Source organism: Esox lucius, chromosome 2, assembly GCF_011004845.1.
Source record: "Esox lucius isolate fEsoLuc1 chromosome 2, fEsoLuc1.pri, whole genome shotgun sequence".
Taxonomy (NCBI): Eukaryota; Metazoa; Chordata; class Actinopteri; order Esociformes; family Esocidae; genus Esox; species Esox lucius.
The window spans coordinates 33027785-33053569 of record NC_047570.1 but is presented as its reverse complement, the minus strand read 5'-3'; the positions used below and the strand labels follow the sequence as shown (position 1 = coordinate 33053569).

The 25785-nt window shown below is 44.7% G+C and overlaps 1 protein-coding gene across 1 annotated transcript; it reads left to right on the top strand.

The window, feature by feature from the left end:
- Window positions 1–3592: 3592 nt before the first annotated feature.
- smad6a (SMAD family member 6a) lies at window positions 3593–24477 on the top strand. The gene is made up of 4 exons (XM_010875196.4): window positions 3593–5108; window positions 6432–6488; window positions 6904–6990; window positions 23371–24477. The coding sequence occupies exons 1-4, from the start codon at window positions 4325–4327 to the stop codon at window positions 23967–23969; spliced, it is 1527 nt and encodes a 508-aa protein (XP_010873498.1). The 5' UTR covers window positions 3593–4324; the 3' UTR covers window positions 23970–24477.
- Window positions 24478–25785: the final 1308 nt, after the last annotated feature.

The following is a 25785-nucleotide window of genomic DNA, read 5'->3' as shown; positions in this document are numbered from 1 at the left end:
CTTAAAATTGTCTGACTTGATTTGCTTTCAACTAAACTGTATCAACCCCTGCAAAACAAGTGTTTATTACAATTGAAATGAATATATTCTAAATTGACAAGTGCAGTCAGAGTGATTCGTCGTCCTCATCTCCCAACCCTGTTAACCGCCACTAGTCCAAGTTTCAAACGACGGGTTTTCTAATTGTCTTGACTAATTAGATCATGAACTGTCTCCGATGGCGCAGACACATTGTTTACATGCCATCACCGTGACAACCAGCACTGCCTCCAAACGTCTGCATTTAGGTAATTTAGCAGATACTAACCGATCAAAGTGAGGGTGACCTAGGACAGTGAACGCACACCTTTCTGTCCTTTCCATACTGGTCCACCATTGGAATCAGCACTACCCCTGCTGTAGAAAAAGTCCCGTTCTGCCTATGAAGCCATCTGTGTAATCCGCATTTTTCAGTGGACTTCGATGTCCAGTGGTGCCACCATTCCAACTGGACAATTGTCTGATATGGTATAGAGTGGTTCACATTGGACATATGATACATCTTCCTTGTCTTTCTGACGCGCACGTTTGGACCGGCGTGCCTGCAGAAACTCTCTAAACAGTTTTCTTTTCCCCCGTCAAGTATCTGATTGAGTTACAAAGGGGAACACATTTTGAACAGGTGCCTTGCGCACACCCCTTCCCAATACAGCCCCCCCCCCCCCCCCCCCACACACAATCCTATGGACGAAACCTGACGCCCGGCTGTAGATGGGGCCACAGAGAGAGGAAAAACACATCCCTTCATATACTGTGTAGCTTTGAACTATTCTAGTATCAGGGTCCCCAAATCCAATTTCGATATACTTCCCTGTTTTTGTTGCATAACATTTAGAAGTTGTTACCTCCCGTCCAAATAATCTGGTAATGTAACTAGGGTACAGATTTCATGGGTCTGTTCTTTCTACTGTTGGCATTTTAACATTAACATATGTTTTTTTGTTTGTTTATTTGGACATATTTGCAGATTGGCTAAAGTTTATGTTTGAAGAATGCATCTGTACAAAATGTCGACTTTTCTGTTTTACTTGTTTGACAGCACCTGTTTTTTTTTTAAAAGATATGTTTGAGGAAAGGTCAGGAGCGTGAGAAGGAAAGGCGATAGAGGAATACAGCAGTATTAAGGTCAAGGGCTCGTAATGTGCACAACTGGCTACTATTCAGAACTTTGTATGGGGAGCTTTTTGGTGCCCAGAGCTGTTGAGATGTCACTGAACTGGGTGGCACATAAATGTGAAGAGAAGTCCAGAGACTCCAAACTGAAGACTGTTTACCAGATTCAACCTCTTTAAAATCATTAGCAGACCAACACCATAATTCACCGTCCTCTGACCACGTCTCTACAATATCATCAGCAGACTCCATCTTCTACCATACTCTGACCTCCCCCGTATGCATCATTAGACAAACACAATCTTCAACCTCTAATAGTCAACCACTGATGAAATATTGCTTGTTTGTTTTTATCTTGGAGCAATTTGAGATTTTGTAAAAAGCGCTATAGGCATTGAAGGCTGTATGTTATTATTGACTTGATTGACAAGAAGTCTATTCTATTCATTATGATCTCTTTTTTGCAGTGACCAGCTATCACAATGCCAAGACAGGTTCGATATTTTCTAAGGTCAGTGGTTCAGGTGTATGTTTGAACTTTGTCAAGATTTTAATGACCTGGGTTGGAGATTTTTTAGGACTTTTATCTATGAAGAAATTGCTTTAGTCGCCGTAGGTAAAAAAAAATCATATTTCATAAATATGAATGCTAGTACATATTATCCATTTAGTTTAAATTATCCTTTGTGACCTATAGTTTAAGAAGAAAAAAACACATGACCAATCAATTAGTGAAGGCAATGCTCTGCCACTTTCAGTGGGCAACAATTGGTTGTCACTCTCCCCTTGTCTGCTAATAAGTTTGGATTGGGGCCTTTTCAGATGGAAGGAGATTTCAGACGGATGATTGTGTGCGTGTGGTTCCCCTTTCACCTCCACTGTTGTACCTTGGGGAAAAATGAAGGAAAATGAAGCAAAAGTAGTGTAACCAACGTCTGCAGTGTGTTTCATCGTCCCACAACTGTGTGAACATTATTGCGTGTTTATATTCGGGGCCCTCTCCTACACAAGGTGAAGAAATGTGGATGTATGAAGAACCAATCTGAAGAGCACTTATTCTACTAGGCTGGTCAATAAAGAACACATTTTTAATTCCAATAACGGCCTGCCAAGAGGTGAACTACCTCCTGGATGATACTTTGTTCACTGGGATGGTCCACAAAAATAGAGACTTTGGATATTTTAAGTAGGTGAGGTACAGTAGCCTTGTGATTAACAGTGTTCAGCCAGTTACCGAAAGCTCACCAGTTCAAATTCCCTTGCTGAGGTGAGGAAAACAATGTTTTAGAGTCCCCTGCAAAATTAAATACCCTTTAAAATAGACCACATGAAGTTAAGAAATACGTTTTTTTAGATCAATTAACACTCAACAAATGGGCCAGAATTGAGTAATTTGACATGTCAATCCATCAACCCAGTGAAGATTTGAACCCACTTAATCCAAAACGAATCAAAAAAAGCGCTAGTAATATTTGTTGACAAAGTAATTGAAGTGATTCATGTACATTTCTCCCTTATTTTAAGATGAATATGTTGGATAATGAAAATTGTATTTCAGTAAAACCATCCTAATAAAAAATGTGTTTCTCTCCAATAAAACATTGAACATCTCATAGTCCAAATAGTAAGCAGGTGGACCGTTTTTTTTTTGTTGTTGTTGACATTTTGCAGTGTTTTACGGGAAAAAAGTAAGTCAGGCATAACATGTTTTCCCTATTACCCATAAACAGGCTAGAATATTTGTATTATTTATTTATTTGTTAAGTTTGAATTCAACTGTCCCACCCATTTGCAAACAACAAGCTTCCAATCCCGCTGTGAGGAGATTTATGGCTGATAATCACTAACCCTTTCATAGCCAGCATTGTTACTTTATTGGGCATCTAATACTCTGGGGCGCGCAGTGCTTTAAAGTACTTTTCTATTCAACCTCTTGGGAACATTTTGCTCTTCATGCACAGAATATAACATTTGGTTAATAAAAAAGTGTACATATTTTAACTAAATTGGTTGAATGACTGCTCTGACATAATTATTTCTGTCCGTAGCCATGTACAATATATACTTGATAATTAGCTATTATAATTATAGTACTATTAATAACAAAAACATACACATATTTGTCAGTATTTGATGGCCATAAGGTCCTTTAAGATGAATGCACTTGGCTCGTTCTGTGTGACAACGTCTGGTAAGGGAATAACGAAAATGTGATGGTTGATTATTATAATGATTAAGAATTACTGTTTTTATTTTGACATTGTCAGTCGGCTTTCTGAAGTTCGTGGGAAGAGCTGAAAGTTTGACAGAAAAAAGGTGGATGTTGCGCCTTTAAGAGTTAAGAAACTTGAAACCATGTTTGCGCAACAATCAGTGCGGCTCACAGCCGCCAAAGTGTCTAGACTGGCACATGATGGGAATCAACCAATGGCTCCAACGCTTTCCTCGGGGCCCCCGTGTGTGTATGGACGAGAGTGTATCAGAAAAAGAATAGCAGAGAGAGAGGGAGAGACTAGAGTGAAGTAATTCAAGTTTTCCTTTAAACCACTTCGGAGTTCAGAATCAGAGGAGCTACGTCTGTATACGTGTGTTCGCGCACCATAACCCCCCCATCTACACAGTTTATTTCGGGGTTGCAAACGGATTATTATGCGGTGGGGGAAAAACAGTGGAATCTGAATCCGGCCAGGATTATATGGGAATATTTCGGGGTGAAGCAACTCCATCGATGTGCGGTGAGAAGGATTCTAGAGCAAAGGATCTAAGGGTGCACAAAGTCCAAGAAAAATAAAAACTTGTCTAACGCGCTATAGTCTTGTTATAGCCTAGTCGTTGGGAGCGTAGATGAGGGCTTGTTGTTCCGAAGAGAGTATTGGGGAAATTGTAGTTACGTTTTAATTCAGTTGGTGGGCTTTAGGGTTATTGGAGATAGACCAGTAAATTAATTTTAACGTTGTGATAGTGTTACACTTGTCTTTGTTTAATGCAATATACAACCGTAAATTACATTCTAATGCTGCGGGTAGGTCATAAATCTACGACCCAGGGCTGCGCATGTAGTGCGCGCCGTTCACAAAACCTTGATGTTGTGCGGAGACCATAAATCCATGTGGAATCCTCACAGACCTGGACGGGAACAATACGACACATCCAAAACTGTCTAAGTTGTCGTATGTTCAGGTCGAAACGCTCAGGTCTTGTACGGCGACTCTGGAGAAGCCGTTTAATCCCAGACAGAGACGGGGGAGATGGGAGAAGCAAACGAAGCGAGTGGGGTCGGGACGGTTCAAGTGGCAGTAACCCAGAGAAAATTCCCAAAACGGATCTCGAATCGGTGACCCGTGCCTCGCCATCTCCGGGATTTGTCGACATAGTGTGCACCACAAACCTCACGGGCAACACAGAGTCCGCGCCCGGGGGCAATTCGGACCGTGGTCGGGGGGATGCGACGTGTGTTCCCGTCCCCCAGCACCGAGGTTCTTTGCCAGAACATGAGAATGACAGTAGAACGGTGACTTGCTGTTTGTTTCGGGACAGGGACCCTGGACCTCGGAGCCCCGTGTTGACCCGGGGTTTTCGAAACTCTAGTCTCCGGGATGGAAGTATCCTCTTGGGGCGGGATGGGAACACTGGCTCGGTGGCCGAGCAAGAACTGAAGAACGTGACCTATGCGCTTTTGAAAAGACTTAAGGAGAAACCGCTGGATTCCTTGTTGGAAGCGGTCGAGTCGAAAGGAGGGATGACCAGTGATTGTGTTCTGATCCCCCGGACGGATATGCGTTTAGGTGGCCACGCAGCATCTCCCCCGTTCCTGCTCTGTAAACTCTACCGCTGGACTGACCTGCAACACTCCACACAACTCAAGGCTCTGTGCCATTGTCAAAGCTTTGGAGAATCGGATAGCAGTGTAGCGGTGTGCTGCAACCCATATCACTACAGTCTTTTGTGTGGGCCAGGTAAGGACGACCGTGTTTGATTGCAGTCGCATACTTAACGCACTGTGCCCAAATCCAGTTCATATGCTCTGTTGTACATGACATGATTGCGCACACTGGGGCTACATTTACGCCTGCTTTTCGAACTTGATAACAACCGAAGCTCAGGATGTCAAAGCTCATAGAGTGTGGCCGAAAGTTTGGCCCACAGCCTATACCTGAAGTCTGGATGATGGTGGAAAAGTCCAGGCTATTGCGCAGAACAATAAAAAAAAAAGTTGTCCGCTCGAGACTGAAATAAAAACAAGTTTACGCTCTTAAATCCTGTAAATAGACACTTATGGTTACATTTATCTTATATGGAGTAAGGCATGATGGGATGCTTGCATGTTTTGTTACTTTTTAGCCATTGGGGGATTTTCTCGAATTTATGATTACCGCAACTGAATTCCAACTGTTCTGAGTGTAGCCTGTTATTCTCTCCACAAAATTGCCACACAAACAAACACACACAGAGGGAGAGAAAGTGGGAGCCTGAGTAACAGACTTGCAGCAAACATTTTCCCTTCTAAGCACACGAGAACAAATGCCCCCGTTTCAATGTTGAAGTTTTATGAGATCGATTGTATTAATTTACTTTTACTTTAGTCCTATCCATTTGGAAATCGCTCTGAAGTAGCGCTTTGAAAGGCTCTTTTTTCCTTCACTAGGAGGTCCCCCTCTTGCTATTTAGGTGAAGGAGTGGCGATAATATACAGTTTGCATACGGCTGGCGCCAGACTGACTAGCTGGGTATCTCACTGACTGAGTACTCCGGCAATTACTGACTCCACTCTTAAAGAAGCCGCAGCCATTATATCCACTCAGTTCCCTGGGCATTTCTCTCTCTCTGAGACAACTATTTCGACAATTTACCATTAGTTGTCTTTAGCTGTCCATAAGTGAACAATACCTGTTAACATGACATAGTATTTTATTTTATTCTATAGTTGTAGACTTTGAAAGGCTATGAACAAACTATTTATTTATAAATAATAGATCATTTTTTCAGTTATGGTAACCAATTACATGTTCTCATTCCAGAGATCTTTAAATGGCTTAGTTTCATACTTATTCTCTTAAGAATTGCACGTTATTCTGGCTCTGTTTAGTTTCTCCTCGAACCTGTGTTTCTTTATTCATTGCAATAAAGAAAAAATCTATACTTTCATAGTATAGATTTTTTTTGGTTTGATTAAAAGCCTGCATCCGCACTGACCTTTACAGGCTCAATCTGACAACTCTCCCAAGCAACTGTAGCAATTGCACAGTCCCAAGCATCTAACACACATTTTCCTGTTTCAGAATCTCCACCACCTCCTTACTCTCGACTGTCTCCTTCAGATGAACACAAGCCACTGGGTAAGTCAGGCATAATGCATCACCCTCCCTCCCCACAACAAGACCTTTTCTGCTGGGTAGACCAATGCTTTTCATGGCCATGTAAAGTTTTGTGTGCATTTCTTTCCCCCCAGCACAGTTTTGTCTTTTAAAATCAATACTACATTTATTAATTGGCAATTGATGTGGTAAATATGAAAAAGCGGAGTAAGTAGTTGCAAATAGTGGCCATATCATTACCACATTCTGTGCCGGATAGTGGAGTACTCTTACCTGTATTGTCTTGGTTAAAGAAAACACAGTCTTTAAGCGACACTGGTCACAACAGTGTCACAACACACCCTGGATCGTTGTTCTATCTGGTGACTGGTTCTAATCGTTTCCCACTGAGAACTGCTTCCTATTTCACCTTTTTGTCATGTTTCATTATTTCTAGATCTATCAGATTCAACCCTTTCAACTCTGTCGTACACTGAAACTGGGGGCCCCCACTCCCCCGACGTCGCTCCTAGACCCTTCACAGGTGAGGCACAACTGTCACTCAGCACGAACCCTCCAAATTTAATAGCAAGTGAAGGCAGGCTGGCATTCACATCGATGGCTAATGATTTAGCGTTCAGTCTATTAACTGATAGTGACAGATTTGAACCGAATATAATATATTGTCAGTGTTTTGGATGCCGTTGTAGTGTCCATTGATATACTATTGGAATGCGGTGTTTGATGATTTGGATTATATGGTCATAATGTCACGTCTTGTCTCCTATGTGCTGAACACTTTTTTTTTTGTGTTGAGTTTTAACCAGTCATAACGATCCAGTAGGGATGAAGTATAATTGGTTACTTATCAGATAGGGGCATGGAAAAAGGGCAACTCCAAAGCAGTAGTTTTACTTGAATTCAGATGAGACCCAGATGAAGACAGCAGAGCTGTCGAAAACATTGGTCAAATAAATTATTTCATCTTGAGTCGCTGTGAAGCTTTTCCTTTTCCTTCCTAACTTATTCATCTGGGATCAGACTAAAGCAGGGAGGAACTCATTTAATTCATCCAGTGAGAAACAACTTTTTAGCTATCCATGGTGACTGTTTCAAATTGTGCTTTAAAGGGATAATCCACTCCACGACATGTATATAATTACATTTGAAGAAAGCCTGTGGTCCATTGGTTGGGAAAACATGTTGTTTCACCATGATTTAGCTACCATGTGGGCCGTCTGTAAAGTCTAAAAATCGTGGCGCAATCCATCATCAGGTTAAATTCTTGGGAATGGAGATGGAAGATACATTTAATAACAATTTTAAAACAATTACCTCAAACTCCAGATTGCCAAATCAGCAGTAGATGGTATACTAGTTTAGTACACATCCGTCCATCTATTTCATCATCACAAATGTTTCCTGAATGTACACATTGCGTCTTCAGGTCAATATACTTGTTATCCTCCAACTCCTATGAAGCAAAGCAGTTTGTGCGTTTTCCTCCTCCTGCTTTCAGACAGAGATACCTTTAAGGAGATGGGAATCCTCACTGGAATCCTATAACACGCTTTGATTCCGTTACCCATATGTTGTCATTGAGCTGTGCGGTGCATTATGGGTGGGATTGGCTTAGCAACTAGGTGATGCAGAATGATGACCTGAACGCGATTGGTCTACCGTCTCATGTTCCTCTAAGCACTGACCATCCTGTCAGAATGTGTTTCTATGATATTTATTTTAAAGAGGTGTGTAGCAACCAGATAAACATATAATTGTTGCTGGAAACGCAATCTCTACGAAGTTGAAGATGGTACGTTCTAAAAAGCAATCGTACAATTATATAATTATTTCACATGCTGGGCTTTGTGTTACATTATTGTGTTGATACAGTTTCTAAGGACTTAGCTAGTCAGTGAGGTAAAAATGTATAAAGTGAGTGTTGCACCATGGGTTTTGAGTCTCTGTTGATCTTTAAACTAATTTCTGTAAAAACTATGGTGAGATCCAAGTGCAGACTCAGGAGGTAGGTGTACAAACTGGGCAAGTTTAATTTGGATCGATAGGAGAGACAGATCTTGGGTAGGCAGGGTTTGGTACATGTAAATAGCAATAGCAGTAGACAAGGAATGAGCAGAGTTCAGGTCAAGGCAAGCAGAGGTCGATACACAGGATAGCATGGACACATAAACTGATTGGGTCAAGGGAAATACAGCCTGGCAAGAACAACAAGAGAATCCACAAGACAAACTGACAACCAGTGAATGTAGGTTATAAAGGCCCAGGTGATAGGTTATTAAGAAACAGGTGATGGGTTATTATGAAACAGGTGATGGGTTATAAAGGCCCAGGTGATGGGTTATAAAGGCCCAGGTGATGGGTTATAAAGGCCCAGGTGATGGGTTATAAAGGCCCAGGTGATGGGTTATAAAGGCCCAGGTGATGGGTTATAAAGGGACAGGTGATGGGTTATAAAGGGACAGGTGATGGGTTATAAAGGGACAGGTAATGGGTTATAAAGGGACAGGTGATGGGTTATAGAGGGCCAGGTGATGGGTTATAAAAGGACAGGTGATGGGTTATAAAGGCCCAGGTGATGGGTTATAAAGGCCCAGGTGATGGGTTATAAAGGCCCAGGTGATGGGCTATAAAGGCCCAGGTGATGGGCTATAAAGGCCCAGGTGATGGGCTATAAAGGCCCAGGTGATGGGTTAATGGGAGCCATCTGCTGGCGCTGGAGCACAATGCAACACAGGTGTGTGGAACAATGGGTGAGGAAGGCAATCAGGCTGTGACACGCCGGTTCACATGCTAGTTGCTAACTCACTATAACCAAGAAATTCCCCAAAATGTTGCAACATATGTTGTTGTCATGTATTAAATTTTTTTAACAATTTATACTGTAGGAATGTGTGGTCTTTTGGGTGGCTTACCACCTTGAAACAGTGGTTCGCTTAGTGCGGAGTCACACCAGATCAAATGAATATTTTTTGCACATTAACGGTTTACACAATGTTAGTGAAGGGGTCTGTGGAATAAAATAAATGTGTAATGCAATAATATAAAGGGTTTTAATCAACTCAAAATAATGGTATCTATGGTTTCACTTAGTCACACTTGTATTCCACCTGAATGTTTTTTTTACATACATTTTTACATAAAGTCAAGCTTTAAAACTACAAAGTTTTCTGTCTGCCTTATGTCAAAATATGTGGAATTACAGGCTGTTAGCGTCAAAGTGGCGACAAAATAATTTCTGGCTTTTGACAAAATGTTTGCAAAAAAGGTTGCTAGAAAACGGCAAAATGTTCCCTTCAGCCACAAGGTGGGCAGCTAAAATGTTCCCACCTGTGGCCTGAAGCGTGATTCATTAAGCCATGCACTTTTGGAGCCATAGTTGAAATTCTATACTTTTCTTACCTGGCTTGAGCTGAGTTGATGGGGGGGGTCCTCGTTGAGTTTTTCACAAAAGTGGTCCCAAGGACCCAAAATGTGTGAGAGCTACTGCCCTAAAGCATCCAATCTAGATGACTTGACTATGATAACTGAAGTAGGGGTAACCCTGAGGAGAAAGTGGAGCAGCGAGTGCAACTATGAACACAGTCTGATAGACAAGTCCGGGGCAGAGCCTCTAAGGATCATGGGGACTGGAAAGTGGAAACCCAATTCCTGGAATGTCTTGTATCTGGGTGGGTTTGCATGTTATTTTTTGGCCTTGACAGTTGTTGTCTACTCAATGTATTCCTGGGAAGACCGATGTGTTTGGCAAACATAGTAACTGCAATTGAGAACAAAATAATCGAGCATTATTATGTTTTATGTTTTACTGCTGTTGACATAACTGTACAATTATTTCTACTGAATCCCGAGTCCCCTGTGACTAACTTGATTTTTGGAAATGGTAGTTGTATGTTTAGATCATATTTGACCAAGGACAGTCATTGCAGTTAGCACCGTGGTCATTTTTGCTCTTCATACGCCTAGTTTTGTTTAATACAAAACTGGGTTTTAAACACTAGTTAATCAAACTTTGGTATCAACATGTTGGTGACTTAGCCTGAATGCTGGAGGACATGTTGCTTTTCTATGACACACATCAGGCACACGCAGAATAAGCAGCTTAGAGGCTTGTTGCCATCTACGAAAATGAGGTCCAGATGATGAAACCTAACATTAGAGGCCATGATCCTTTTACTTTTCCCCTTCAAACAGTTCCCCAAATATCTTTTAGAAATCAACGCAACCAGTAAATCGTGTGCTATGAATAGCATTTTTCTGAAATAAATGTAACTGAAGTTAGCAGTTGTTTTATCTCCTACCTATAAGGATTGTGTTATTGGACATGAGTTCAACTCTGGACCAGAAAGGGTTAACTGTAAGGCTTGAGTATGGCAGCCCAAACACACACTCCTAGCCTGAGGTATATTGGTTTCCCCTCTGTATGTTTGCATAAATGGGCAAAACTCTGCAGTTAATTAAGTTATTATGTTGTGCTTTACTCCCTCTGTTGAAAGGCTATTAAGACAACCAAAGACTGGGCCACATAAAGCTCCTATTGTGAAAGTTGGATGGAGGGGGTCTCCTGCAAACTGGATGCCACAGCAATGTAGCTTTTCTCTCCCCCACCCTTTCCCCCTCACCCTTTCCCTTTTACCCTTGCCCCCTCACCCTTTCCCCCTCACCCTTTCCCCCTCACCCTTGCCCCCTCACCCTTGCCCCCTCACCCTTGCCCCCTCACCCTTGCCCCTCACCCTTTCCCCCTCACCCTTTCCCCCTTACCCTGCTCAATCTAGATACCACAGAAATGTAGCTATGCTCGCTCTCTCCCTTTCCCCCCTCACCCATTTCCCCCCTCACCCATTTCCCCCTCACCCATTTCCCCCTCACACATTTCCCCTCTCCCTGCTCAATGTAGATGCCACAGAAATGCAGCTACTCCCTCTCTCCAATCCCCCCCCCCCAACCCTGCTCTTGTTTCTGTACGGCGAAATATTTCGGTCGGATGAAAACTTGCAACAAGATCCTTACGCGCTCTCCCACTCTCTCCCACCCTCTCTCTCCCCATCCCCCTGTCCCTCCCACTCTCTCCCACCCTCTCTCTCCCACTCCCTGTCTCTCCCACTCCCTCCCTCCCCATCCCCCTCTCTCTCCCACTCCCTCTCTCCCCATCCCCCTCTTTCTCTCTTCCCTCTCTTCCCTCCATTCCTCTGGGTAATTGAGGCAGAGTGTAGCTCTGGTGAGAGGGGCTTTGGGGTGGGTGGTGGGGGGGGGGGTGGCTAGCAGGAAACAGTCCCCTCTGGTTGAAACCTGAGTCCTGTTTGTTTACGCTGGGGGTCCATGTAGTGTGAGGAGAGACCGCAGACTCACTCTGTCAAACTCCCCTGCCCAGCTTGTGGGGTGTTGAAAGGTGAACTAGCATTATGTCCGACCTCTCCAGAACCGACTCTTCAGTTCAGCCGGTTCAAGCAGTCCCAAAAGCCGCCTGCACCAGCAGTCGCAGTCATTCGGTTTAGCGTGTTGTGCATCGATCCAAAGTCTTTACTCCTGGGGTCTTCAGTTATCCCATTACTGTTTACAGGAATCATGTGTTGCACATTTCCTATATACTTCTGGTGCTAGTCACTAACCGTTGTTTTTGCTTACCTGTCAGTATGCTGTCGAGCGGGAATGTAAAGGAGGGTTTTTCCGGGCGATGGGAGAGCGCGTTCAGTTCCGTCGATCCACAGTGTTAGTTGTAATTTGTAGCATGCACACAGAGCCAGTGACCCAGAGAACGCTAAAGCAGGGCTTCTCCTGTTGTCGGTCCGGACGGTTGAGTGGAAATGGAAAGATCAGTTTACCATTGGTCTTTCCCCTCCCTACCCCCATGTTGAATCATGGGGAATAAGCAGAAAGTGTAGCACATACATTAGCACATTTCCATAATTCAGTTTAAAATGCGGATCAGTGACTTAAAAAAAAAGTTATCATGAGTGCAGTTTTGCTTCTGCGTGGATTATTTGCTTGTGACTTTTGAGTATGACCATATTTGCAAAAGTTGTATTTCTTTGTCGCCGAAGTAAAGAAGCTCGTCCGCATTTGATTGGATAGTGTGGCATCTTCTTTCGTCATTCATCTTAAAACAGTTCCGTAGCTTTGAAACTCTTGAGCAGGCAGGGCGTGGTGCATACCTTCTCCTCAGGCCCTTTATCATCCCATCAGCTAACATACACACCGCCGAAAACTGCCCTTCCTTATACAAATGGAAATGTCAACTGGAAGCTTTTAGGAGTTTCTAAGACGCCAGCTACCTAGCCATCTCCAGCTTTGGTCAACAGTCTGCTTGTCGTTAAGGTCTCATTCATGGGAAAGCTGGGGCAAAGCTCTGTGTGTGTCTGTGTGTCTGTGTGTCTGTGTGTGTGTAGGTGTGTGTGTGTGTGTGTGTGCGTGTGTGAGACACTCAGGAATGTCTTTCTGACTGACTTGGTGGCGATAACATCGGCACTCGCATAGGGGTCCTACCAGGACACACGCTAGCTCAGTGCTCAAACCGATAACCGCTATCGTGCGAGATATCTTTTGAACCTGATGTGGAGACTAGAGGCATGAGCGAGGCAAACCAGTTCAGACTCTTTCCACCGAAGGTAATGGGTGACTGTGTAAAGCACAGGCGCGTTTGACATGGTGAGATGGCCTGGTGTTGGTTCGCGAGGGTGACAGTGTTTCACCGTCCGTCGTTTCTTAAAACAATGTAATAGTCTGCTTTTGTTGGTGATGCGCTGAAAGGGATCTCGGGCAAAACCGAGGTCTGCATCTCAAAATGAATTGGGTTACCGCCCTGCGCTCACTTCTACATTGTCAACAGATCTATAAAAAGCCTGGATAGTTCAAAAGTGAAATGTTTGTTTGAGTTTTCCACAGCTTCCTGACTTTCAGGATCCAAATAAGCTGCAGGACAGTAATGGTTTACAGCAATAAGGGGACTGGGTATGTGATGCCCTCCAGTTTTGAGGTAAGGTGAGCGGACCCACTTCCTCTTTGCTCTGCCTCCCAAATCATATTTTTTGCGGCTTGTTTGTTTAAGCGGAGCAAGGAGGAATCAGCCAAACAACATCCTGTTTCAGAGCCCCTGTCTGCGCTTGTAGCCGCGCCAGGCCATGAATTGGCCCTTTGACTGTGGGGGCACGGCACTGGAATGCTGGGACGAGAAGAGGGGCGCCAGAGTGTTTCAGAAAGAGGGGGTGGGGGGAAAGGGCAAGGGGTGGTCCTGATTGACAGGGGATACGTGTTTGAACAGATCAGCAGATCGTCAGTACTTTGGGAGAAAAAATAAGTTTGTGAGAGTTCTCAAGAAGGTTTCGTTTAAATCTGTGTGTCTGTTTTCTGGGATGGAGCTCACAGCTCCAGCCGCACTAAACGGGCACAGAATGAAAGCTTTTGTAGCCAAAAGTCACGCTGGTTTCCGATTCTCACTTGACTCACTGATTCCCGGGGTGCAAATAAATGTTTTATCGGTGTCCCACTGCAGCATACCGAGGCCAGCGTGCCACCACAGGGACTCCAGAGGGCCAGAGTCCTTTGGTCCCCGGGCACCCACGGAAACATAGCGGGTGCTCTCTCTGACCTGAACCCATAGCCTTGTACCTGGCGTCCGCACAACACACGCTCAAAATGCATGACCGAGGCACAATACGGTATGGAATTCAACATCAAGAGCTGAACCCCCCCCCCCATCCCCCCCCCCCCGCCCGTCCGCCGCTCGCCATTTCCTCAAATACTTTCCACCGCTGCTCTTTCTACTGGGAGTGCACAGCTCCGGAGAGCCCTGGCCCACTGCTGTGTTCCACTACCTGGAGGGTAGTCATCGCTACGGCCTTCACGGCCTTCGTTCCTTTAGAACCGCCAATGTGGAATGACTGGACGGGCGAGAGCTAGTGTGGGTTGAATCCCGTCCGGTACGTTTAACTGGTACTGGTGCTGGATTTGAAGGCAGTGAGAAAAGGTAGACATTTCCAGAATGGTTGTACTCTGTGTCATGTGTTGTAGACGTTCCTTCAAAGACCAGCTTGTCACAACACCTTCAACTGGTGGTGGTTATCAGTATTTCCAAGCTATCGTTCAGTATTTGGTGATAGATCATTGTTTTTTGTTATTTTCTTTGGTTTAAAAAGCACAATTGTGAATTTCTTTAATGGAAAAACACAGTGATTTAGAAATGCACAAAACTTCACCACACTTTCCAGAGTCCAGGCACTTGAGGTAAACTCAATGAGATCCAACAATGGTGAGCTTGTGAAGTGGCCTGTAGGAACAGACCTCTACTTTTCAGTGTACGGTAGGAAGTCCCAAAACTGCACAACAATTACTATTTCTGTGGTTGACAGACAAGGAATAGAAATCCTCGTTTGGTGTGTCATGTTGCATTTATTTCTCTATTATCTGCCTGTTTCCCCTCTTTCTTCCTCTTTTCTTTGTATGTTACTCCCTCTTCTGCAATGTCCTTCTCCCTCTCTCTCTCTCTCTCTCTCTCTCTCCCTCCATGTAGTCAGGCTGTCGCTATTTAAAATAAGGTTTAAATTACAGGACTGGCTGTGGCTTTCCATCGTTCCGTCAGAGTTTTTGCCAACTCGCAATTTGCCTAATGGAACCCTGCCATGCTGTTGAACCTAAAGATTCTTTGCAGATGTTGACAGGCAATGACTTTATGAATTGTTGGAAATTGTCGCATGTGCGTTTTGCAGGAACGCTTGGTCAAGTTTGGTTTGTTTGAGAGAAGAACTGTTTGCCTTGTTTTAGGAAATAGCAACTCGCAATGTTGTTGTTGAGGTAAGTTCTCATTACAATAAAGACGTAAGATGTGGTGTGTGTGTGTGTGTAATTCCCCTACAATAACAAGCAGCGGAGTGTGGGTCGGTGTATGTTGCATGTTGTGATGGATCGAGGCTACTTGAGACACATCATGCTGACAGGAGACATTTCTCCCATGCCTGGGCCAAATCGATTGGTGGATCTAGCAGTCAGGCAGAAACTCCTCTCCTCACGACAACTGCACTGCAGAATGAGACAAAATGAGACACAACTCCACTGGAGATAAAGATTAAATGAGTCACAACTCCACTGGAGAAAGACACGAAATGAGACTCAACTCCACTGGAGATAAAGATTAAATGAAACACAACTCCACTGGAGAAGGAGACGAATGAGGCACACCTCTAGCTGGGACTGACTGGGACACGGAAATATCTCAGTGAGTGTTGTGTCTCCAAGTGATTCATCTGAAACCAAATCATTTGTGAGAGCTCAGGAACTATCCTGTAGTTGTACAAGGCACTTTTTCAACAAATGCGTAAGAGCAGAAAATGGAGGCCTATTCTGCAACAGTGTTACACGTTTGCTGAAAATTGATAAAGACAGACTAATGTTTTCTCACGTTCAGGATGGTTTTTTCAGTCTATCTTATCCCTCCAGAAGTAGACAACGACTTGGAGGTACCGGAGGTTGCTGATGGACCGGTACTTTTTTTTACACTACATTAGTTTCATCTAGATGGCAAGATTTGGTCAAAAATGCATTTCTTTAAATTGTCTAAACAGGTCAAAATCTAAATTGTTGCACGCCACCTTCCATGGCAACGCTGCACACCTTTCCAACCAATAGTCTTTATCGCTACTACGGTCTAAAGACGAGGTATGTCTCATTGTGAATTGAACGAGCGGTGCCTTAGAATGACTGGTCCTGCAGCTCCGTAAACAGAATCAGGAAAACAAGTTGTCGGGAGGCAACTAAAAACATCTCACACCGCCACCGAAACAATTCTACTACCACTGGAATATCACCATGATGGTTACCTGGCAAATAACTTTGCTGAGTTTCTTCACCTTCTAGGTCAGGGGTCTGGCCAAAGCATTGCCCACACAGCTGACCAATGTAGGACGTGTTGGGGAAGAGGGTTTCTTCAGGAATGTGTAGGGTGGTGGTCTTGGCCTGTCCTTGCCCCCTACGCCTCCACCCACGCTCTCTCCCCCACCTCTCGCCTTCTCTCTCCCCCACCCCTCTCCCCCCCCACCCCCCTCCCACCCTATCTGTCACGTTCTCTGACTCACTTTCTTTTACTGTCTCTCCCTCACTGTCTCTCCCACTCCCTCCCTCTCTGTCTCTCCCTGACAGTCTCTCCCTCACGGTCTCTCCCTCTTTTTCATTGTCTCCCTAACTATTAGTGCTCACGAGGAGCTCAGACCCAGTCTACCGACTCGGCTCTATCCTTTCAAGTCAAAGTTAAGAAAACAGAACAAACTGCTTTTTCTCCACCTGTTTTGAAGGAGTCGTGTTTTACAATCCGCAGGATGGCTAATGACCCCCCTCCTTGCCAGGAATCTCAACTGGACGTACCTCCTTTGCCTGATCTGCCCTCTCGCTTGTTGACGTCTGTTGTGTTTTCTCTCATGACTGATTAGTTGAAGTGTCCACAGGTGCTACCGTGTCCCCTGCCCTTTTTCTATCCTTTTTGCCCTTTTTACGGCACTGCTGAGGGCAAAAGGAAGAAAAGTTTTGCCAGATTTGTGAGTGCCTAAGTTACCGCAACTATCTCAATCTGTTGCTTCAATGCATTTTCCAATTAGCAAAGAAAAACACAGCCCTCCCCATACAGCTCCTCCAGACAGCATTGTGCCTGTCTGGCTGATGATCCAGTCTTCTGATGGCAGAGATAGCCCAGACGCCAACCTAAATGTGGCCCTGCTGGATGGAAGTTGCCCTGTAATGATAGTTGTCTCCAAAAACACAGGACCGGGCCGTACCACCAGACAGGCAGACAGACAGGCAGACAGACAGGCTGACAGACAGACAGAGAGACAGGCAGGCAGACAGACAGGCTGACAGACAGACAGACAGACAGGCTGACTGACAGACAGACAGACAGACAGACAGGCAGACAGTCAGGCAGGGGTGCCAAGAGGCAGCAGGAGTTGTTTTTGTATGTTTTCTGTGGGCTTTCGGGAAATTTGACGAAACATCCTTGGCCGCACGGTCCTACATAATGGAGAGGCCTGGTTGGTCCAGGTTGTTGACCGTGGGTGAATTCTATCCTCTAATGTTGTCCCCGCCCTTTCACCCCCCCCCCCCAGCCCCCTACCCTCTTCTCCCTCCGGCCCCCCCCTCTTCTCTGTCAGCGCAGTGGAAGAGTCTAATAACTGGAGGGGAATCTAATCCTTGGCACAGGATGAGAGACATGGGTCTCCCTCCCTCTGTCTCTCTCTCTCTTTTTCTCTTTCACTCTCAAGTCTCTCCCACTTTTTTTCTTGTTCGGCGCTGGCTATGGTTGGCAGGGTCTCTCTCTCCCTCGCTCAAACACACACTCTCGCGCTCGCTCACTCTGTGTCTCCCTCTCTCCCTCGCTCTCTCTTCTCTTCCCTGTGCGTCTCTTGTCACCCTCTCTCGTTTCTCTCTCCTTCCCACCCCTCCGTCTCTTTCTTCCCCTCCACGCTGGTTGAGGTTGGCAGGGGTTTCAGCTCCTACAGAGTCAGAGCTAGCTGCAAAGCGGGGAGTTCATTTATCCCAGTACGGACAGAGAGGGGGGAAAAAAAGGAGCAGAAGAAAGGTCCGTGTGGCGGTTTGAGGTTCAGGAGCCTGTGGGAAGCCGGCAGGAAACGACTTGTCTGACCTCTGAACCTGGAGTGGTACTTCTTTTTTAGCCTCACGTCTCAGTGAGAGAGCCTCACATGCAGTAGAGACAGGGGTTTTACCAGGAAAAACAACTTATTTTTCAGCTGTTCTCAAATGTTTATTAGTGATATATTGTACGTTCAGGTGGGCGGGTAAAATCACCAGGGAAAAGCCATGTCGGGCGGGGGAGATCCATTATTCATCTGTTAGTCATAACCTGTACATATTACAACCTCTATAAGCCATTATACGCTATTGTACGGCAGAGACTAGAACACAACAATCACACACAAATAGAGGTTGAATAAATTCCTTCACATGTGTGAGTCATCACAAAACCACACGTTGTAAAAAAAAAAGCTAAGACCTACCCACAATTTCAGCACCATTTTAACATACGCTATTTAGGAACAGGCAACTTTCAGTTAGTCAGCCATGGTAGAAAGAACCTCTTTTGTTTTCCAATGTTTGTTTTTTTCTGTCACCGACGTTATGACTTTTTGATTTGATTTCATTTGATTGGTAGCTGAGCTTGGTTGAGTTGATTGGCTCATTGTTTTATTTTTTTAAATAAAGGTGTGTGTGTTCGCCAAACCATAAATGCCCTTAAAGTACCCGTTTAGTCAGGCACCATGAAATACATGGCCTACACATACTTAAACAGAGGTGGCGCTTATTCGCACCATCAGATAATCTCATATTTGTTATATAATTCAGCCCTCGTAAAATTGAAGGAAAATTAAGAAAACGAAAAGAGAAATTCGAGAGAAATGCTTAATTATGTTTTTGGGGAAACCTGCTGTCCCTTGGTATTCAGAGTATATACAGGTGTATCAGTGGTCACTATACCTGGCCAGGAAACATTTAATATTACTCATTAATCTAATGTATTAATGGTTATAACGTGTTCATTACCAGTTCATACATGTTTATTCAAAGGCATTTCAGTGTGGTAGATGATATAAAGTGTTATAAACAGTGAGGGTTCTAACTCTGAATGCTGACTGGCTAGAAGTTGTAATGTATGTCACCTTATGGCACAGGTATAACAAAGCAATTATTTTAACTGTTCCATTTGTGTTGGTAACTGTTCTGTAAGAGCAGTAAGGTACCTCATTGGTCGGAGTTTCGGCACTCCATGTTCCGTCATGCCTAAGCTTTTAACTGCGGAATATTGACCATATACCACTTGCCTCATAGTTTAAATATAGATCAGATAATATCCTTTAGCATCCCCCAGACAAGTTGAATCTCATATAATGGTTGTATACATGTTCTGCAGTGTTTAGTAAACAACTAAAATATGAACCGTTCAAGTGGGCTGAACGGTTATAATTAAAGGTCTGACGTGGCCCTACATCGGAGAGCAGGGGAACGAGGACAGGAGGGACAGGATGTTTCCCTGAGAGTGGCACTAAGAGAGGGTGATTTTGAAAATGCAATAACAAAAGCTACTTATCTAATTGGTAAACAGAGCTGTTAAAGGTGGTTGGGGTAAATGGTTGCAGTGCTGTGTAATTGCTACCAGCTTCTCCCTCCATGTCTGCAACCCCCCCACCCCCCCCCCGTCTCGAGTCTCTTCCTTGATGTATTTATTGGATAATGGTGTCAGTTAACCGACAGGATCATCTGTGTTGAATATTACCAGAACTCATATATGAATATGATAAATGTTTCACATATAAGAGGGTACAGATTTTTCTTTCTAACTGGCACTTTCAGTTTAGCGCAAGTTTCAGGTTAGACAAGACAATGACAAACAATAAACACTTTGAAATCCTGAAGGAAATATGCACAAACACATGCCACAGACAGAGCTGTGTCTTCCACAAACCAGAACCAAACATATTGATAACCTTTAGATTGGAAGCTCCTTTTAAAATTCCACAGAAGGTGTACATTCCTGTTGCTCCAAATCTCCGCCTATCGCTCCCTCTCAAAGGCACTTTGTGACGACTGACGTGGTAGGCCCAAAGCTATTTCAGAATTCAGCACTTTGTGTCTGACACAGCGTGAACTTTGGTCGGAGTCGCCACCCACCAATCACCATCAATGCCCATCCGTAGTCAAAACGTCCTGAAATAATTCTCTTGTCGAATGCGTTTGAGTGAGAACCGGGAACGCATTACGCAGTCAAAGAGCTAGCATTTCATTTCGGTGAAGGATTCGCAACCTTTTAGTTGATGCAGGGAGAGCTAATCCCTGAAGTTTGACTGCCACGCTTTGTTCAGATCTGGATTTTTCCCGTGGTCTTCCTTCCACATTCTTTCCCATGTGTTTATCCTGCATTATTACAGGGAAGAGCTGTGTGTCTGATCCCGGCTACCAGGCTGCTCCATCTTAATGTGGAGCTGTAAAAACGGCAGAACGTTGGACCTGCCAGGCTGGAATTCGCTAATGACACACATGGGCCTCAAATGAGAAGTGCAATTTGAAAAAGTGTGTGTGTGTGTGTGTGTGTAGTGGAAGGAGGGTATGTTTGGTTCAGCAACAAGGCCCCACATTGAGAATCCCCTGCTCAATGTGTCTGTGTGTGTTTGTGTATGAATGTGTGTTTGTGTGTGTGTGTGTGTGTGTGTGTGTGTGTGTGTGTGCACGTGCGTATGTTTGAGGTTTTCACAAATACACACTAACCCAATTACCTGAGATCTTTACCGATAACCAACTGTGTCGGATTCTTTATTCGGAAGGTCAGTTTCTGATCTTTTTGAAAATATTTGGTACCGACCATATCCAAAACTATATTAAGATAATTACAAATCGTGCAAATATATCAGTGTAATCTAAAAATGCATGATAGTTCGGTTTGACACAGGGTTCTGGTAATATGTATGATAGTTTGGTTTCACACAGGGTTCTGGTAATATGTGTGATAGTTCGGTTCCGCACAGGGTTCTGGTAATATGTGTGATAGTTCGGTTTCACACAGGGTTCTGGTAATATGCATGATAGTTTGGTTCCACACAGGGTTCTGGTAATATGTATGATAGTTCGGTTCCACACAGGGTTCTGGTAATATGTAAGATAGTTCGGTTCCCCACAGGGTTCTGGTAATATGTATGATAGTTCGGTTCCACATAGGGTTCTGGTAATATGTATGATAGTTCGGTTCCCCACAGGGTTCTGGTAATATGTATGAAACAGCCGCTGTTGACTTCGTCTCTGACAAAATGAAGACCTCGAGAAGCCACAGCTCTGGTGGCCAGTCAAGACAATGAATAGCTTACTATCAGATATCCCCAAAAGGCCAATTCTGCCCACATTCGTGCAAAGGCCAGATCATCTCATTGCCTGCGTATATAAAAAAGATGTATAATGATGTGCACAAATTAGCGGATGAGTTCTGGCAAGCAACGTATTTGTCTTTGTCCTACCTTCTTGTCTCCAGATTTTTAATTATGGATGTCATTAAATAAATGATGCATCAACTATAGAAAATGCACGATGAACATTGGGCAAAACAATGCAGCTGACTTGCAGGCGGTAAAGATGCATTTTAAATGTTTCTGTCAGATTAAGATTAGATCCTTCATTATTGCTGTGGGTTTTCGGGGAAACAAATGTGTTCAGCCTCGGATTCCTGTTAGATCAGAAATAGATTTTCTAAATGAATTATCAGGTCCTATTGAACAGGAATTTCACAGATCCAATTCAGCTCAGATATCAGTTTTGGGGTGCGAGAAGACCTCCTGTGTGTGTGTGTGTGTGTGTGTGTGAGTTAGGACACACCATAGATTGCACACAAAGTAAATCCACCTAACAAAAACTAAAATGGCTGCAGCGTAAATGTATAGCTCTCCGCCCAGCTTCACCTTCAAGCAGCTTGTTAATAGGAAAGAGGGCGGCCATTAGGGCCCTAGAGAGGGGGGCTAGCCAGAGTATGAAAGGAATGGGGCCACAGGCGCATGGGCTTTAAATCCTCTGTGTCAATAGAGTCTCTGGAGCAAAATAATGGCATCACTCTGTGTGGGAGTTAATGCGAGCTGATAGCATGAGGACTGGGGGGTCATGGGTTTGTAGGCTGATAGCATGAGGACTGGGGGGTCAGGGGTTTGTAGGCTGATAGCATGAGCACTGGGGGGTCAGGGGTTTGTAGGCTGATAGCATGAGGACTGGGGGGTCAGGGGTTTCTAGGCTGATAGCATGAGCACTGGGGGGTCAGGGGTTTGTAGGCTGATAGCATGAGGACTGGGGGGTCAGGGGTTTGTAGGCTGATAGCATGAGGACTGGGGGGTCATGGGTTTGTAGGCTGATAGCATGAGGACTGGGGGGTCAGGGGTTTGTAGGCTGATAGCATGAGGACTGGGGGGTCATGGGTTTGTAGGCTGATAGCATGAGCACTGGGGGGTCAGGGGTTTCTAGGCTGATAGCATGAGGACTGGGGGGTCAGGGGTTTCTAGGCTGATAGCATGAGGACTGGGGGGTCAGGGGTTTCTAGGCTGATAGCATGAGCACTGGGGGGTCAGGGGTTTCTAGGCTGATAGCATGAGGACTGGGGGGTCATGGGTTTCTAGGCTCGCGCTATGTTGTCAGGGAGCTGAATGCTGCATTATCCCCCTCCCCCCTTCTCTCTCTCTCGCTCTCTCCCTCTCTTTTGGTCTCTTCTTCCCTCTCTTTCCCCCTTGTACTCTCTCTCTCGCACTCTTGCACACTCTCTCTCCCCTAGCCTGTTGGGGGAGGTGCCTCTGAGATGGGGGAAGGGGGACCCCCTGACTGTTCCACGCGGGCTCACCCGTCTGGAATGCAGAGGGGAGGGGGCGGAGGTAGAAAGGGAGAAAGGGGTGTTGTCGGCCAAGATGACAGTTTACCAGGGGTTTTAGAACGTACACCCAATGGCTCATGGGAACAGAGTAACTAAATACTGTACATACTACAAGTGAAGGAGGTTTTGTTTGTATAAGGGGTTCATGTGGAATAGGATTGTTTTGCAATGAAAATGTAACCGTTTCCCTTTTGGTCCATTAACTACGGGCACAGTGCTCCTGGCCCCTCTCCTAGATCTCTGCTTTATCAATGGACACCTGTTCGTGTAAAGTTAGAGCACCTAATAAAACCTATTCCGTGTTTAAGTCCTGTCTTCAAATCAGTGTGGGTCGATCAAACCGTTCCTCAAACTGAAGTCCACGAATGAAGGACTGGATCCTCTCTCTCTCTCTCTCTGGCGCTTTAATTCGGACCTGGCTGTGTTTTCAGCTCACGATGAAAATGTTACCCGACAGATTAATAAAACTTGGTCAAATTCAGTGTGAAAAATTAACCTCCCTCCCTCCCTTCTCCTCCTCAGACACCGGTACCTCCGTGGGTTCCTCGTCCTCCTGCGGGCGACACTCCCACTGGTGCAGCGTGGCCTACTGGGAGCAGAGGACGCGGGTGGGCCGCCTGTACCCGACCCACGAGCCCTCGCTCAGCATCTTCTACGACCTACCTCAGGGCACGGGCCTCTGCCTGGGCCAGCTCGGGGCTGTCGCTGACGGAGGCGACGGTCGCCGCGACAACGCCGGCGGCGCGGGCGGCTGCGTCCGACGGACGCGCGGCAAAATCGGCCACGGGATCGTCCTGAGCCGGGAGCCCGACGGCGTCTGGGTGTACAACCGCAGCGAGCACCCCGTCTTCGTCCACTCGCCCACCCTGGACCCGCCCAACCTGGCGAGGGGCCTGGCGGTGAGGCGCGTCATGCCGGGCTACTCGCTCAAAGTGTTTGACTATGAGAAGTCCAGCTGGATCCTGCAGCAGGGCATAGAGCCCCCTGGTGGACTGGAGGGCCCCTACGACCCCAACAGTGTCAGGATCAGCTTCGCCAAGGGCTGGGGCCCCTGCTACTCCCGGCAGTTCATCACCTCCTGTCCCTGTTGGGTGGAGGTGCTCCTCAATACCCACAGATAGCACACGGACACACGGGTGGATGAGGAGGACGGGGACACACACACACACACACACACACACACACAAACAGGTGCTCTACGGCATTAACTGTGCATTTACAAAATAAAGATACACACAGTAAACATAGTTGGTCATTACACACACACACACACACACACACACACACAGCTATCTCAACCAACTATCCCAAATATAATCTACCTAGATTTAATATAAAGTTTTATATATTATATGAAATATATTATACTTGTAAATACTGAGTCATTTTTACAATGTAATTATTTATGTATAGTGTAATGTGTATATGGACGAAATAAAAAAGGAACAGAATTATGCACTTTGGATTCTATATATGTATTATAGAGTTTCTCAATGCCTTTTGAAAAAAAAAATGTATACTGCAAAAAAAAATAACAATAGGAAACCCCTGGTTTTAGTCATATTTTATCAATTACCTGAAAAGTTATGCCATTCACACATTGACAATAAAGTACTCGTATTATATGAATCTGGGCTTTCTTTAACATTTGATGTGTCTGTTTACTGATATGTTCACTGAGTTTTGTGTATTGAGTTGAGATAGTTTCAGTCGTAATCTAGTGTTATAATCGTAGTAGAATAACAATTGGGTTTTTGGTTAATAACAAGACAGGATTGCTTCAAACAATCAAACAAATCAATCAAAATCTTTTGCAAATGTTTAAATGCCTTTTTACATCAGCAGTTGTCTTAGTGCTTTCCAGACATCCATCCTAAAACCCAAAAGAGCAAGCAATTCCAAAGCACAGTGGCTAAAAAATAACTCCCCAGAAAGTCAGTAACAAAGGAAGAAACCGAGAGAAGTACCAGGCTCAGAGAGGTGGCGAGAACATGATCATTTAAAGTGCATTTCGCTTTCTCTTTCATGAAGCCAGAGCCTCACTATTGAATATATGGCTGTGTTACCGACCTCCATCCACATCAACCAAATGAGATTCAGTGCATTTGGCTGTTTTCTGAAGTTCCTGGAACACGTGGGGAAGGTGTGGTGTGGACATCCCCCGGTCAGCTGCCATGCTGCATGAAGAGCGGAGGGTTAGGACCTGTCTGTCTTCCCGAAACACATTACCAAATGAGTTGTAATGAAACAGTGGGTGCATCTGGAAACGTTCTGCATTGGCTAAATTAATTAGTGTATCGAAGAAAAAACCAACCAACACCCCAAAAAAGAATTGCACCTTATAAATGGTTTCTGCTCCAATCTGCGGAAATCACATTCCCTCCCCCCCAACTCCCTCCATGTGAAGAGGGTCCAGCAATACCAATGGAAACACACAGCGGGTAGTTGTGAGAAACAGAAAACGCATAGCTGAATGATTACACAACAAACCACAGCGGGTACGTGGGCCCAGACCGACTCCAGTAGGAGAAAGTTCTGTGTTTATAGCACAATGGCATCCTGTTTGAGTCTTTCAACAACACAAGTATTTGTGGAAGCTCTCGTATTTGGGTAAGAAGCTAAGAGAGAATGGCTTGCTGGAAAGGCAATGTAAGCAGTAGTGGTTTGACAGGCCACGGTTATGAATTGTCTCAAGACGCCTGTGTTTCATTCTGAGAGGGTGGCCATTTTGTTTTTGTCCCTGATTAAGATCTGAGCTGCTGCCTTTTGAAAGCTGTAATTAGTTTTAAGCTTGAAAAGTAAACAAGAGCTGATTACACAACGATTGTGGTATAGAATCAAGCTCAGCCATTTAAATGTAGATGTTTTTTCAAAAGTTATTTTCAGATGTTATTTTTCTTCGGTTATTTGCAGTATTCCTACCAAAGGCTATGAAAA

What these genes read in the sequence shown, in the direction of transcription:
- smad6a (XM_010875196.4), top strand. Translation starts at nt 4,325, where the DNA reads ATGTTCAGGTCGAAACGCTCAGGTCTTGTACGGCGACTCTGGAGAAGC. An exon ending in CAGTCTTTTGTGTGGGCCAG is followed by an intron (nt 5,109 to 6,431) that starts GTAAGGACGACC and finishes TTCCTGTTTCAG; the next exon opens with AATCTCCACCACCTCCTTAC. An exon ending in CGCTCCTAGACCCTTCACAG is followed by an intron (nt 6,991 to 23,370) that starts GTGAGGCACAAC and finishes TCTCCTCCTCAG; the next exon opens with ACACCGGTACCTCCGTGGGT.